Below are 14,571 nucleotides of genomic sequence, written 5' to 3'. Positions count from 1 at the left end.
TATACATTTATAAGCCAATACTTTGTATGTAAACTAACTAAAACAATATTGGCATATTATCTACTTTCTTATATGAGTTTGCTCTATTTTTGTCATATACTCTATGATGAGTTCTATTTAATATCCAAATATAAAGGTAAAGTGAGCTATTTCATTCTACTTGGAGTGAATTATATGGTACTAATTAAAGAAAACAAATCAAAACTATGATTGGATTCAGAAAACTTAAAGTTGTACTTCCATCTTAAAGTTATCTACCAACTTTGATACAAGAACACTTGATGGGCACTAAATTGTTTCTCTCTCTCTTTACTGTTTTCTGGCTGGAATTGAATTCTGGGTTGATTGGTCTGGATTTTATTGCTGTTTTTTTCTCTGAATTACTGGGTTAGCAATTGTTTGAAGCAGGAAGATTTTATCAGTTTTGCCTAATGATAAAAGCAGTTTATATGAGTTCTGTTTCAATCATTTCAGGACCACAAGAGTACAATAAAAGCAATTTACACGGGTTCTGAATTTCTGGAGAGTGTTTTTGCTGGTGTTGAAGTTGGTATAGTGTTTCTGTACTTGGCGTTTTTTGTTCATACTAGTTCGTAACTGTCCTTTATGCCTTAACAAGCTTAAATGATCATTTATTCTGCTGGACTAATCCTGAATATTGATGCACAGGCTCGATGCTTATTTGTTTCGTCGATTTCAGTTATTCAGGATTCACTCCACGAACATAAACAACGGGTGGACTTGCCAAAAAGTAAGTGTTATGTTTATGGATAGTTTCCCTTGATATCAATGTACAAAATGTGTCTGTGCATGCATGTTTTCATGTCACTCAAACTACATCAACATCAAGAACAAGAATATTCACAAGCTCATTCCCTCCCTCCCAATACTATTACAATTTTTTTTGGTCACTGTTGTATATGCAAAAACAATCAATAGAATATTCTTTAGATATTTTAATTAATTTCTTCTTTTTGTAGAGAAAGAAAGAAAGATAAAAATTGTTCTAATTGTAGCTTAAATGTTAAGATATTAATGTTTATGCATTTTTGTTGAGTGTTCTACAATTCTAACATCTACTAGTCTTCCTAAAAAAAATAGTTGTTGGGTTTATTATATCTGTGTATTTATATGTATTGAAAGAATGTTAGCTACTTGTTGTCTTTGGTTGATTTGTGTTGAATTTCATTTTCTTATCTATAGTATTTACAAGTTATATTAAATATAAGAAAGTGAAACTAATTTTCATTTCCATTAAAGATATTTGGTTTCGTTTGTCTATTAATTGTTTTAATGTTTGCACAATAACTCTCTCCTTTGCTCATTATTGTATTCTCTCAAACTTGTTCCTCATATTTTTTTTAATCCTATTGAAACATATTGTGCATTGTTGCAGGTACTTTTCCTTCGGATAAAGAGAGAAGACATTTCTACCTTAGGTTAAAGAGAGAGAGAGAAGACATTTCTGTAGAGCATCAGGTTTAATCCTTAATGGGCTTATATGCTTATAGAGATTGAATGATCTTATTTGTTTGTTATTCTGTTTAAATCAAACTTGAAATAAATTTATTGTTTGTATTGGTATTATCTCTTGTTCTAAATGTTATACTCATGATCAAATAACAAAGTCAGTAGTTAAAAGGAAACTCTTTCTCAAAACTAGAACAACATATTCAATGGCACATTTAAATAAATGTGTAGAGTGTAGAATGTAATGTTAGTAAAAACAGAAGTGAACCAAAATGAATATAGCTCAGAAAACTAAATAGAGAAGAAGAAAAGAAATAATGAAACCAACACAAGAATTATATTGGTTGAAGAACAAAGATCACTGTGATCTTTGTCTCTACTCCAGTTTTGAACTTGATCTCATATTCTTTATTGAACAATTGATAAAGTATGAATCCTATAAGGCAAAGTATCTTTGCCTATATATGTCACACTCCTCACATATAAATAAATTTATAAACAACTAGATATCTTTGTCCTTTTTTCTCTTGATCTGATTTTTTTTTTTTTTTTTTGATTATGAAGAAGACTAGGACTTATATAGCTAGCTTAGATAGCAGCTAAGTGAAGAAAATGTTGAACAAAAATTGGGTGAAACTAAACAGGTATTATTTCAAAAATAACTTTAAATTTCAAGTAATATTGAAGGCCTAAGAAAATATATTAAGGTTAATCTCTTTTTTTTTAAAAAATATGTAGAGCTACAAAAGAGTACACGGATGCGACATGGGACTTTGTGAAAATGGTAGAAAGAAATTATGGTTTTCCAAATAAAATTATCTGTCCTTGTAAGAAGTGTCGAAACTTAAATCATCATTGTGTTGATGATGTTTTTGAGCACTTAGTTATAACCGGAATGGATCCAACTTATCGTATTTGGGTTCACCATGGAGAGCAACCCATTGATACTCAAGTTGACGAAGTTTCGAATGATATGGATGCATTTGATTTATACACGACTGCTGCCATGGATGATGTGGACAATAATATAGGTTGTGGAGGTGGTGAAGATGATGAATTTGTTAACGAAGATCTTCAAAAGAAGTTGGAGGATGCGGAAACTCCTTTATATGAAGGGTGTGAGAAATACACAAAACTTTCATCAATTGTAGGTTTATATAGGTTGAAGAATCTGAATGGTTGGACAGACAAAAGTTTTACTAGACTATTAGAACTCCTTTGTGATATGTTTCCCAAAAACAATGTACTTCCTGATTCCATGTACTCAGTTAGGAAATTTTTGAGAAATTTCGATTTGAAATATGAAAAGATTGATGCTTGTATTAATGATTGTTGCTTATTTAGAAAGGAGAAGGCTAAAATGGATGTTTGTCCAAAGTGTAGTGTTTCTAGATGGAAAGTTGATAAACACACAAAGAATGTTAAAGTTGGTGAGGCTGCCAAAGTTTTGAGGTATTTTCCGATAATACCCCGAGTGAAAAGATTGTTTAGATCAAAAGAAATGGCTGAAAACTTAAGGTGGAATTTCACTCATAAAAGTATTGATGGGAAGATGCGACATCCAGTGGATACACCTGCTTGGGATTCCATTAATGAAAGATGGCCAGAGTTTAATCTTGAACCACGCAACCTTAGGCTCGGACTAGCTGCTGATGGAATTAACCCCTATAAAAGTCTAAGCTCCACTTATAGTTGTTGGCCAGTGATGCTTGTTATCTATAATTTACCACCTTGGTTGTGCATGAGGGACGAAAATACATTTTTGTCATTATTGATTCCAGGTCGTAAACAACCTGGAAACGATATTGATATTTATTTGGAGCCTCTTATTGAAGACTTAAACAAATTGTGGAATAATGGAGTGCTTACTTATGATGCATTCGACAAAAGCTTCTTCAATTTGAAGGCAATGTTGTTGTGGACAATAAACGATTTTCCTGCATATGGAAATCTTGCTGGGTGTACAACCAAAGGCAAGACAGCTTGCCCGATTTGTGGTAATGATACATGTGCAACTAGGCTGAAACATAGTAAAAAATTTTCATACCAAAATACTAGGAGATTTCTCCCGTTTGATCATCCATATCGGTCTAAGAAAGCATGGCTCAATGGAGCTACAGAAGAAAGAGGCCCCCCTAAAGTTTTGAATGGTAGTGAAATTGTTGAAGAACTAAATCAAATTACCAACGATTTTGGAAAAAATATGAATCCCAAAAAAAGGAGTCGGGATAATAAGGTGGAAGGAATGTGGAAGAAGAAATCTATATTTTTCAATCTACCATATTGGGAGGTTAGTTTAATATATTTTGAAGTTATTTAAAATTGAAAGTTTAAGCTTATAAAATGTAACTTCAATTTGTTGATGATGTGTCTTTAATCTTTGTAGGTTTTGTTAGTTCGTCATAATTTGGATGTTATGCATATAGAAAAAAATGTGTGTGATAGTATTATTAGCACATTGTTGGGCTTGAATGGAAAATCCAAAGATCATCTTAATGCTCGATTGGATTTAAAGGATTTGGGTATCAAGAAGGCCTTGCATCCGGTGGAGAAAGATGGGATTATACGACTTCCAGCAGCATCTTACACACTTTCTAGATCAGAGAAGACAATGTTTTGCCAAAGATTATTTGATTTAAAGTTACCTGATGGTTATAGCTCAAACATTAGTAACTGTGTAGTAGTTGAGGAACGTAAGTTGATGGGGCTTAAGTCTCATGATTTCCATGTCTTAATGCAACAATTGCTGGTAGTGGCCATTCGAGGATTGATGGAGGATGGTCCAAGAGAGGCAATTATAAGACTTAGCAAATTTTTTAATGGATTATGCCAACATGTGGTTGACGTAAAAGAAAACATAGAATTGGAAGCAAAAGTAGTTGAAACAATTTGTATGTTTGAAAGATATTTTCCTCCTTCATTCTTCGATTCTATGGTACATTTAGTTGTTCACCTTGGACGAGAAGTGTTATTATGTGGTCCTGTTCAATTTCGATGGATGTATCACTTTGAAAGGTAAATATTTTTAGTAACCTTTCAATAGTATAACATGAATTTCCCTTAACTAATGAGGAAGGTTCATTCTTTATTTGTAGATATATGAAGTTACTTAAAGGGTATGTGATGCAACCTACACATCCCGAAGCATCTATTGCTGAATGTTACCTTGCTGATGAGTCAATGCGCTTTTGTGCATCATTTTTGAAACAATCTAATGACGAAGGTTCCTTCATTGGACGTAACGAATATAATGATAGTGATGTGATACTTGAAGGTCGTCCACTTCATCGTGGTGTAACTGTTACACTAAATGATAAGGATCTAGCTAGTGCACATCGCTATGTATTATTTAATTTAGTTGTCACAGAGCAATATTTAGAGTGAGTGGATAAACTTATTATCTTCTAATTTTACTGTCGCTTAATTATTGATGGTGATTAATTTTTTTTTAAAATATAGGATGCATCTACAAGAACTAAAAAAGAATAACAATACTTTAAGAACCAATCACACTCTACTTTGGAAACAACAATCACACTCTGTCATATGTCTATAAAAAAATTAAAATTTCTAAGCACATGAATGATACTCTGTTATTAGCAATTAGTTAGTTCTTTTTATATATGCATAAATAGAATAAACAATAAGAAGACATGTCTGGCAGTTAGAAATTGACTTACCACTGTTGGTCTTTTTTTTTTTTATGCTACTCCACTCCATCTTATTGTATATAAGTCATAGGGACGTTGGATTGGGATTACTTCTTAAATTCCTTGAGAGATTCGATCCATTTACATCTTCTCTTACAGAATCACTCATTTCACACATTTAAACTTAATTTAACAAAAACAGAAAAAGATATATCATATGAGGCCTGTTAACAGTTTCATTTAACATATAAATCAATTTGGTAATGCAATACAATCAATCAGTAAAAATAATCATATTCAGGAACTTAATTGTTATATTTTATAATTTAGGAACTAATTTACTAAATCAAATAGTTTAAGAGGCTATTATGCTAATTTTTTTATTTTTGAACTTGTTAGGAATGAATTTGATGTAAAAGTATAACAGACAAAATAATAAAAAAGAGCAAGTCAACCAAGGGTGTAGTTTCTTTTGTCATGGCTTAGTTGATGATCCAGATAAGGGTTCTTTTTTTTAGGCTTTGACAGAGAAAACAAAACCCAGTTCAATATCTGGTTAGGTGAAAATGTTTATCAAGAGATTGGATAAGTAAGATATTTTTTTCTTGGTGTTATGGAGTATATAATATTCTTATTCTAGAACAATGCATTATGCTATATCAGTCAATTAAAACTATTTCAGGTCTGATCAAATTAAGGCAGTAGAAATCCTTAGTAGTTTCTGCATAATCTTAGCAACATTAGATTGTCTTGGCTTGATATGCACATATGAAAGTTAAACTCTATTGGCCTCAAGAGCTGCATTGAGACTACAATTATGGTTAGTTTTTAGAATATCTTTATGCTCTAAATTTGAACTCTTGCAACCACAAACAAATTTCAGATTCCAAATTTACAATTGGCTTAATTGTATTCAAATTATGTGAGCAGTTGCTGCCCTGTTTTCATGAAACTTTTGTACTTTAAATGATTTATTTTTTTTCCAATTCTCTTCTTGAAAATGTGTTTCTAAATTTATTTGACAAATCTATTCAAGAGACACTATTATCACCATTCACAGTCCACCAACCATCCCATCCCTGTTCAGGAGGAGTTGTACTGTGTTTACTATTTCATTGCTAGAATACTGGTTCTGTATGTTTCTTTTGCTGCTGGAGTGTTTACTGTTGGAGTGTTTATTACATACTCTTTTCTTTGCTGCCATAGTTACTGTTTTATTGTTGAAAAACTATTATGTGTACTGTGTTTACTGTTTTATTGCTAGAATACTGGTTTAGTTTTTTTGTTTTACTGCTGGAGTGTTTGGTATTCTGTATGTTCAATCGCTGGTTCATTTCTTATTTATTTTAGGCGATTAGCAATAAGTTTAAAGAGATGAGGAAGAAACAACTCCCACATACATGCAGCAGGAGAGGATATGCTCAAACAATGGATGACATGGTAAAAATTTAATAAATATTTTTGGTAGCTAAACATAAGAAAATATATGTTCTCTTTCTGAAAAATGTACTTGGATACAGAGTAGGGAAAGCTCAAAACCTGTAACAAGAGTTCAAGCTTTCTTAAAGACACACACAAAGAAGAATGGTGAACCTGTGAATGCACAAGCTGCTGAAGTTATTGTAAGTAATTTACCCTTTGTTTGTAGAAACATATGTATTTGTATGCACATAGACTTATTTAACAGTCAACTTGAAATGATTTATAGGAGAAGCTACAAGTTCTTGCAAATGAAAAACCAGATTCATGCACAACACAGAATACTGTACAAGATGCTCTCACTATCATATTTGGTCCTGACAAGAATGGTAGATCATTAGCTAATGGGAGGGGAGTAACTAATACAAAGTTAGCTATTCTAAGAGCAAGAGATGACCATATTTCACAATTGGAATCAAGTCAATCTGAGATGAAGAATAAAATGTCTGAGATGATGAATCTTATTAATACTATTGCAAAAAGTGTAAACATTCAGGTAAATTAAATTAATTGACTTCTGTTTATTTTACTCTATTCATTGAAAATTATAAATGACTAAATTATTCTCAAACTTGTAGGGGTTTACTCAACCAAGTGAAGCGGAGTCACACATGCCTTCTCCTATGGTAACTACAATTTTAATTACTACCTATCATTTCACTTTTAATTTTTTAAGTATCAATATTATCTATAAATAAATATATGTTTTATCATGTAACAGAGTGTTAATAATCTGAAGTTCACTCCTGAAAACAATGCTTGCAATTTACTTGATTGGAATGGAAGTGGAGAAATTGTTGCAGAAGGTCAATGGTCTTCTAGTGATCCTTTATGTGAGGTGCATCATCTTCGTCTTGGGCCTAATGCAATGAGAGTTTGGGTTGATGTTGCTAAGAAACCTACTGCATATTTATGGAGACCAACATCACATATGAGTACAATTGAAGAAGCGGTTGGTTGCACTGTTGCTTGGCCTTCTAATAAAGTTACAATGAGGTAAAATTTCATGCAACTTAAAAATGATTTATAAATAGTACAACAAATCAACTGTAGTAACTAATTATATCATCAAAATATATAGGAAATGAACATAATGGATGAAATTCAATTGTTTCTTGGTAGATATCTTTGGTACGTATCTTTGCATAAAATTAACTAATGAATGAACATGTGTTTTCAACTATTTTGGCTACATTGTTTTCTTAATTTTATATATTTTTCACTCTTACAGGTGCACAACTAATGAATGAAGTGTAATATTTTGGAGGGACGCCCATGATCAACAAATTATGAATCAGTTTGTTTTAAAACTTTTGCTTATGTATTTTGTCTTGCAATATACTCGTACTTTTGGGATATTGATATTTTAGCTTTATGTAGCGAACATATTAAGAATATTTGAATTTATGTTAAGGTATAATTTTTAACGTGTTATATGTTTATCATTTGTTGCAATTATTCATATGTTAAAAGATAGAAAAATATAAAAGTTTTTGTTATGCCATGAAATTGTTCATATGACAATGATTAATGATAACAATAAAGAAACGCTATTAAAAGTAAGGATGATTACAAACAAAAAACGCTATGTCTGATTACTAATTACATTTTCAAAATGCTATTACATATCTTTACATAATGTTTGGAAAATGCTATTAAAGCAAGGGTAATTACAAACATAAAACGCTACGACTGATAACTAATTACATTCTTAAAACGCTATTGTATATCTTTACATAACAATTTAAAAACGCTATTCACAGTAAGTACGACTACAAACATAAAACGCTACGACTTATAATTAATTGCATTTTAAAAACGCTATTGTATATCTTCACATAACGTTTTAAAAACGCTATTAAAAGTAAATAATACTACAAACAAAAAACACTATGGTTGATAACTAATTACATTTTAAAAACGCTATTGTATACCTTTCAACATCATTTCTGCATAACGTTAGAAAAACGCTATTAAAAGTAAGTATTTTCAATTTAACATAATCAATGACTACATACATAAAACGCTATGACTGACATCTAATTATATTTTTAAAACGCTATTATATATCTTTCAACAGCATTTTTACATCACAATTTAAAAACGCTATGAAAAGGTCCAGACTTTTAATAACATGGGATAATATAGCGTTTGTAATAACGCTATCGTTTGTTAAAGACAGCGTTTTAAAAACGCTATGGAATGTAGTTTTTCTTGTAGTGGTATCTTGGGCAGGAGGCCCCTCCGCCAGAGAGCCCAAGGCTCGGTTCTTCTTAGCCGAGGGCATTTGGCTGGACTCCCCATCATGTCGCCTGGACGACTTCCTCTTGCGAACCAGGGGGACTTCTTCCTCCTCCTGAGTGCTATAGATGTCGAAGACATTGGCAGAGGCCATTTCTGCAAAAGAAGTTAACATGCAAACAATGAGCCAAAAATGGGTAACAAATTATGTTGCATCAGAAAAGAAATAAAGAAGTAAAGTCCAATACCTGAGTTATTACTACTGGTCGCTATACTATTGATTCTACTAGTCATACACTCACTCTCTGGCATGAAGAAGTCTGGCCCTAGGTTTGGAGTATATGTAAAATTGTCGTCCCCGTCAAATAAGTGACAGGGAATTGGCAAGCTATCTAGGAATAAAATAACTATACCATTTTCGTCAAAGGACTCGTCTAAGTCTATAACGGGCTCGGTCGCCTTTTGTTTTCCCTTTCCTTTGGGGGCAGAAGACCTTTCTACTGGGAGGGTGCCAACGGGTTCCCTGATTGTAACCCCAGTCAGTCTTCGTCGAGGAGGAGACACTGGTGGTTGATGCTCGGGATTTTCCTCGACAGTGGCACTTCCCGCTGCGGGTTCCCTCACATCTTGGTGAGAGGCCAACTAGCCTCAAGTTGGCCTCGATGACCAGAGATTTGACGCTCTTCTCAACATCCGTCATGCTGGCCAACTTGGCAGACCTCAACACCATGTATGGTGTTGGGTCTGGTCGTAACCATGGGCCTGAAAAACACAAGAAGTTTTAGAAAAATGCAAGGAAAAATGCTAAGTAAAAACAGCGACCAGTGGAAAAAGACTTCTACCTCCTGGAGTGAAGGCCAGGTTATTCACGGCCATGTCAGGCGTGAGGAAATACTCCTGATTGTATTTCCCCACGTTTGAAATATGGGTTGTGTCACTCAGAAAGGTTCGGTTTGTCTCATGGTGAAAAAAGTGAAAGAACCCCGTACCAAATTGTTGGGGGTTGGACTTAAGGTCAAAAAGGTAATTGCCCTCGTGAGGGGTAGGCTCTGGCCATTTCTTGTGGTTATAAAGGATATAGAGTGCAGCAAGCATTCTATATCCATTTGGTGTGATTTGAAAGGGGGCGACTCCAAAATAGTTCGCCACCTCCTGGAAGAATGGATGAAGAGGAAGGGTAGCCCCAGCCTCTATGTGATATCTCGACCAGGCACTATAAACGCCTACAGGAAAATTCGCTTGCTCGTCCGCAGTAGGGAGTTTGAGGGTTACCCCAGAAAGGCCGTATTTTCTGAAATAGTTGGATAGCATCCTAGGGGTTACATGACTAAGTGGGGCAAGATACCACTCGACGTCGGGAAGAACTGAATACCAAGGATGGGCCCTGACTTGGATGTGAGGGTCGGGAGCATTATTGTCTCGACCACTGGTCGAGGGAACCCCAGCCTGCGAGCCAGGCTGGGCTGGTGGATTTGAAGGGTTTTTCTTCTTCTTGGCGGTAGACTTGGCACGACCCATGCTGGCAGAAGTTGGTTGAGCTCTTGGAGGAGAACTTTGCGAAAAGGGCTTCTCTTGGATTTGCTGAGCTTGTTGCTCTTCGCCCTCGAGCAGCTGTGCAAGCAAGTTGTCGTCTATCGGCCTCTCACCTCCCCACAAATCTAGCATTAAAAGCTGCGAACAAAAAAAGGGGGAGGTGAGGAAGAAGAGCCTAAGAAGTCGGTTAGAATAACGCTGTTCGTGTACAAAAGTCTAACTTTTATACAGCAGCATTCTAACGAAAAATTGAAATTTTCATACGAACAATTTGAAAAACAGATCAAAAAGTGAAAGTAAAAAGTTTTTTCTAAAAAAGCTTTTTCAACTCAAGTAAGGGCGGGAAAAACCCAGTTTTTCAGCTAGCCTAAATCTATGATCTTGACTATCAAACTGATTCATAACCCCTACAAAGCAAGTATGCTCTACCATATCTAACATCAGCAGGCAAACATCCAATTTTCCTATATTTTTACTTCAGGAACACGACACTGTTTCAGAGCCTAAAAAGCTAACATAAACATACATGCAAAGCACAGTAAAGGGTGCGAAAGTTCTGAAATTTACCTATACGAAGATTGTGAAGTCCTGGGGAAATTTCAATTCTAGGCGTGTGAACAGTAGATTCCTAGAACAACGAAGGATGAACTTCAGAGAAATTTCTGGGCTCTGTCTTGGGAGTTCTTGGAGTGTTCTTGACAAAAAGATAGCTTGTAAAAAGTGAAAAGGAAATTCTGAAAGCTATATATATTGTCTAAGATATGTTAAAAAGAGGCAATCATAAGTTCCCCTTTTTCGAAGCATGGGGAAGCGTGATAGCCGTCAAAATTTTGCTACCAAAAAGGCATGATTGGACATGGGTAGGTCACTTTTTCCAAGGAAGCACGAACTACTCTGACAGATTTGGTGGGGTAATCGAAGGGTCATTTTCCAAAAGTTTATTTATTGCTGGTTGTAATAAATAAACTTGAGGGACAAATGTTATCCAAAAAGTAGGTGTGGATGATGTGGCAAATATTTTCAACACGTGGCTGACACCTGGTAGAGGTTTTGTTCGACCATCGATCAGGGATATTCCCCTGACACGTCATTTGAGTTTTATATACGACCAGACTACTCGTTTAATCTGTATATTTATGAGTAATCTTGTAAAATTGTAATCATATCCGAGATTATTTCCGTTTATACCTGATTATCCGATTAATTAGGTAAAAATATCTTTGACTGATTCATGTAACCCACCTTGAGCCTATAAATAGAGAGAAATAGCTCAAGGGAGGGACTTTTGGCTAATTTTTGTTTATACTTTAGAAGAGAATTTTGGCTATTATCTTTCGGTTGTATTACTCATTCCTCTAAGGCTTGTGAAACTCAAAGAACCCTTGTTCTTTGAGAATCAAGATCAATAATAGCTTCAGTGGACGTAGGTCATTACCAATTCCTGGGGCCGAACCACTATAAATTGTTGTGTCGTTTATTTTTCTTTCCATTAGATCTTATTCAATACTTTCTATCACATCAAGCGTTTGACTTCGTGTCAGTTGACCAAAACGAGGGTCAACAATTAGCTTGAGAAAGTTCCAAGAGCTTGTTCTTCCTATCCCTTAGGATTTGGATTCCCAAAACATAGCTTTCTTCACCCAAATCTTTCATTTGGATCCTTTCGGCTAATCACTTCTTCATGTTTGACAATGTCTCTACATTTTTCCAAATGAGAAAAATGTCATCAACATAAAGAACTAGGAAAACCACCACTTTTCCTTTGATATATTATACGCATGCTTTGTCGACATTCTGTTCGAAGCCATATGTTTTAATTGTTTCATCAAAGGTGATATTCCAAGATCTAGATGCTTGATTTAATCCATAAATGGATTTCAACAACTTGCTCACCTTTTAATTTTCCCTACTCATGATGAACCCTTATGGTTGTACCGTATAGATACTTTTATCAAGACAGCCATTGAAAAAAGCAGTCTTGACCTCCATTTTCCATATCTCATAGTCATAGGCAACAACTATGGATAAGAGGATGCAAATGGATTTGAGCATGGCCACATGAAAAAATGTTTCTTCATAATCAACACCTTCTCGCTGAGTATAACCTTTGGCTACTAGCCTTGCTTTGAAAGTATCTACTTTCCCATCTACACCTATTTTCTTCTTGTATATCCATTTGCACCCAATGGGCCTAACATCTTCAGGTGGATCCACAAGTTCCCAGATAGAATTGGAATACATAGATTCCATTTCTTGGTTCATGGCTTCTTGCCATTCTCCTTTTCAGCATCATCCATTAACTCTTTGAAGGTTAATGGATTGTCCTTGTCTGTATCAGAAATAAGGACATGTGCCTCATGTTCGTAGCGAACCGGTTGTCTCACAATCCTCCCACTACAACATTGCGCCAGGTTTTCCTTTTCAGGAATAGTGGTTTCCTCATTTTTTCGTTTATCATTTAATGATGAAGATGATAGTGATGGAATCTTATCAGCTGTGAGTTCCTCAAAAACTACCTTGCTCCGAGGTTTATAGTTATTCATATAGTCATGTTCAAGGAAGGTTGCATTTGTGGAAACAAATACCTTTTGATCTTTGGGACTATAGAATTAACTGCCTCTTATCTCTGTAGCGTTTCCCACAAAAATGCACACTTCAGACCTCGAATCAAGTTTCCCTGATTTAGGTCTAAGAACATGAGCAGGACAACCCCAAATGCGGAAATGGTGCAAACTAGGTTTGTTTCCATTCCACCATTCCAGTGGAGTTTTGCTTATGGTCTTAGATGGGACTACATTCAAAATGTAATTCACCGTTTGAAGTGCATATCCCCAGAATGAGAGAGGAAATGAAGAGTAGCTTAACATAAACTTGACCATGTCTAACAAGGGCCTGTTTCTTCTTTCAGTAACACCATTTTGCTATGGCATTCCTGGCACTGTGAGTTGGGATAGGATACCATGATCCAACAAGAAATCTTTGAATTCTAAATCCAAGTATTCTCCACCTCGATCAGATTGAAGTGTCTTAAGAGTCTTACCTAGCTACTTCTCAACCTCAGCTTTGAATGGTTGAAACTTACCAAAGGTTTCAGATTTCCTAAGCATTAAGTATGACCATATCTTGAGTAATCGTCAATAAAAGTGACGAAGTACTCATATCCACCTCTTGCTTGTACATTGATTGGACCACAGACATCGCTGTGTACAAGCTCCAAATGTCCTTTAGCTTTATTGCCTTTCGGTAAGAAATGATGCTTGGTCATTTTACCTTCTAGACAAGATTCCCAAACTAGAAGAGTTCCAACTCTTAGTTCTCTGAAAGGTCTATCTTTTGTTAACCGATTTATCCTATCTAGACCTATATGACCAAGTCTAAGATGCCAAAGATATGTCTCTCCCTCATTCGAAACTTTTTGCCTTTTGTTACCTTGCAGTTTTGCTACTTTAAATAATTCTGAATTATTAAGCATTCTTTCATTTTAATGAAAGCGTTAAAGTCTGAATATTTAATTGCATGTCTAAATAAAAATTAAGAATAATCAAATTATAAATAAAATATTCTAAATTTATTACATGCAGTAAAATTCAAAATAACTAAAAGGAAAAATAAACTAAACATTGTTCAAACAACAAGAAAGTTTTCTTTTAATAAAACTAAAGAATTTTAAAATAAATTGAATTTTTTCAATGCTTTCTTGAACTAGATGCTTTTCCTCTCTTCCTTTTCATCTTTTTGTCTCCATTTGTAAGTTCTTTTTTATTGCTCAAGTGTCTGTAAAGAAGAACAAAAATATGATTAGTGGTTTCCAAATCAAATATTCAAAGCGTTATATATTATACTCCACTATTAAGTCTAAGGTAAAGGTAAATCATACCTACATTTTTCGCGATTGTGGTCTTGTCTGTATTAGGGGTGTTCGTGGTGCGGGTGGTGCGGTTTTTCTCTAATTTTTTAGACCGCACCGCATGTGCGGTTTGAGAAATTTTCCAAACCGTAATCCGCACCGCATAGACCTCAAACCGCATGAAACGTACTGCAAAAAATGCGGTGTGGGCGGTTTATACCTATCGCCAAATAATTTAACAATTAAACATTATAATTAATAAATATTCATAATAAATCTCATAACCATAGAGTGTTTAACAAAATAATTAAATGTACAACAAACTAATACACTTTTAGCAAAAAAATAAAA

General features: G+C 34.5%; 1 protein-coding gene across 1 annotated transcript; it reads left to right on the top strand.

Moving 5' to 3' along the window:
* Positions 1–2,082: 2,082 nt before the first annotated feature.
* LOC133779164 (uncharacterized) lies at positions 2,083–4,854 on the top strand. Its single transcript, XM_062219156.1, has 4 exons — positions 2,083–2,114; positions 2,209–3,760; positions 3,857–4,485; positions 4,566–4,854. Exons 1-4 carry the CDS (start codon positions 2,083–2,085, stop codon positions 4,852–4,854), a joined length of 2,502 nt encoding a protein of 833 aa, XP_062075140.1.
* The last annotated feature ends 9,717 nt before the right edge of the window (positions 4,855–14,571 follow it).

The sequence above is a fragment of the Humulus lupulus genome, chromosome 5 (assembly GCF_963169125.1).
Source record: "Humulus lupulus chromosome 5, drHumLupu1.1, whole genome shotgun sequence".
In the NCBI taxonomy this organism is placed as follows: domain Eukaryota; kingdom Viridiplantae; phylum Streptophyta; class Magnoliopsida; order Rosales; family Cannabaceae; genus Humulus; species Humulus lupulus.
Note: the sequence above shows the minus strand (reverse complement) of the source record. Positions and strands in the feature narration are given on the sequence as shown.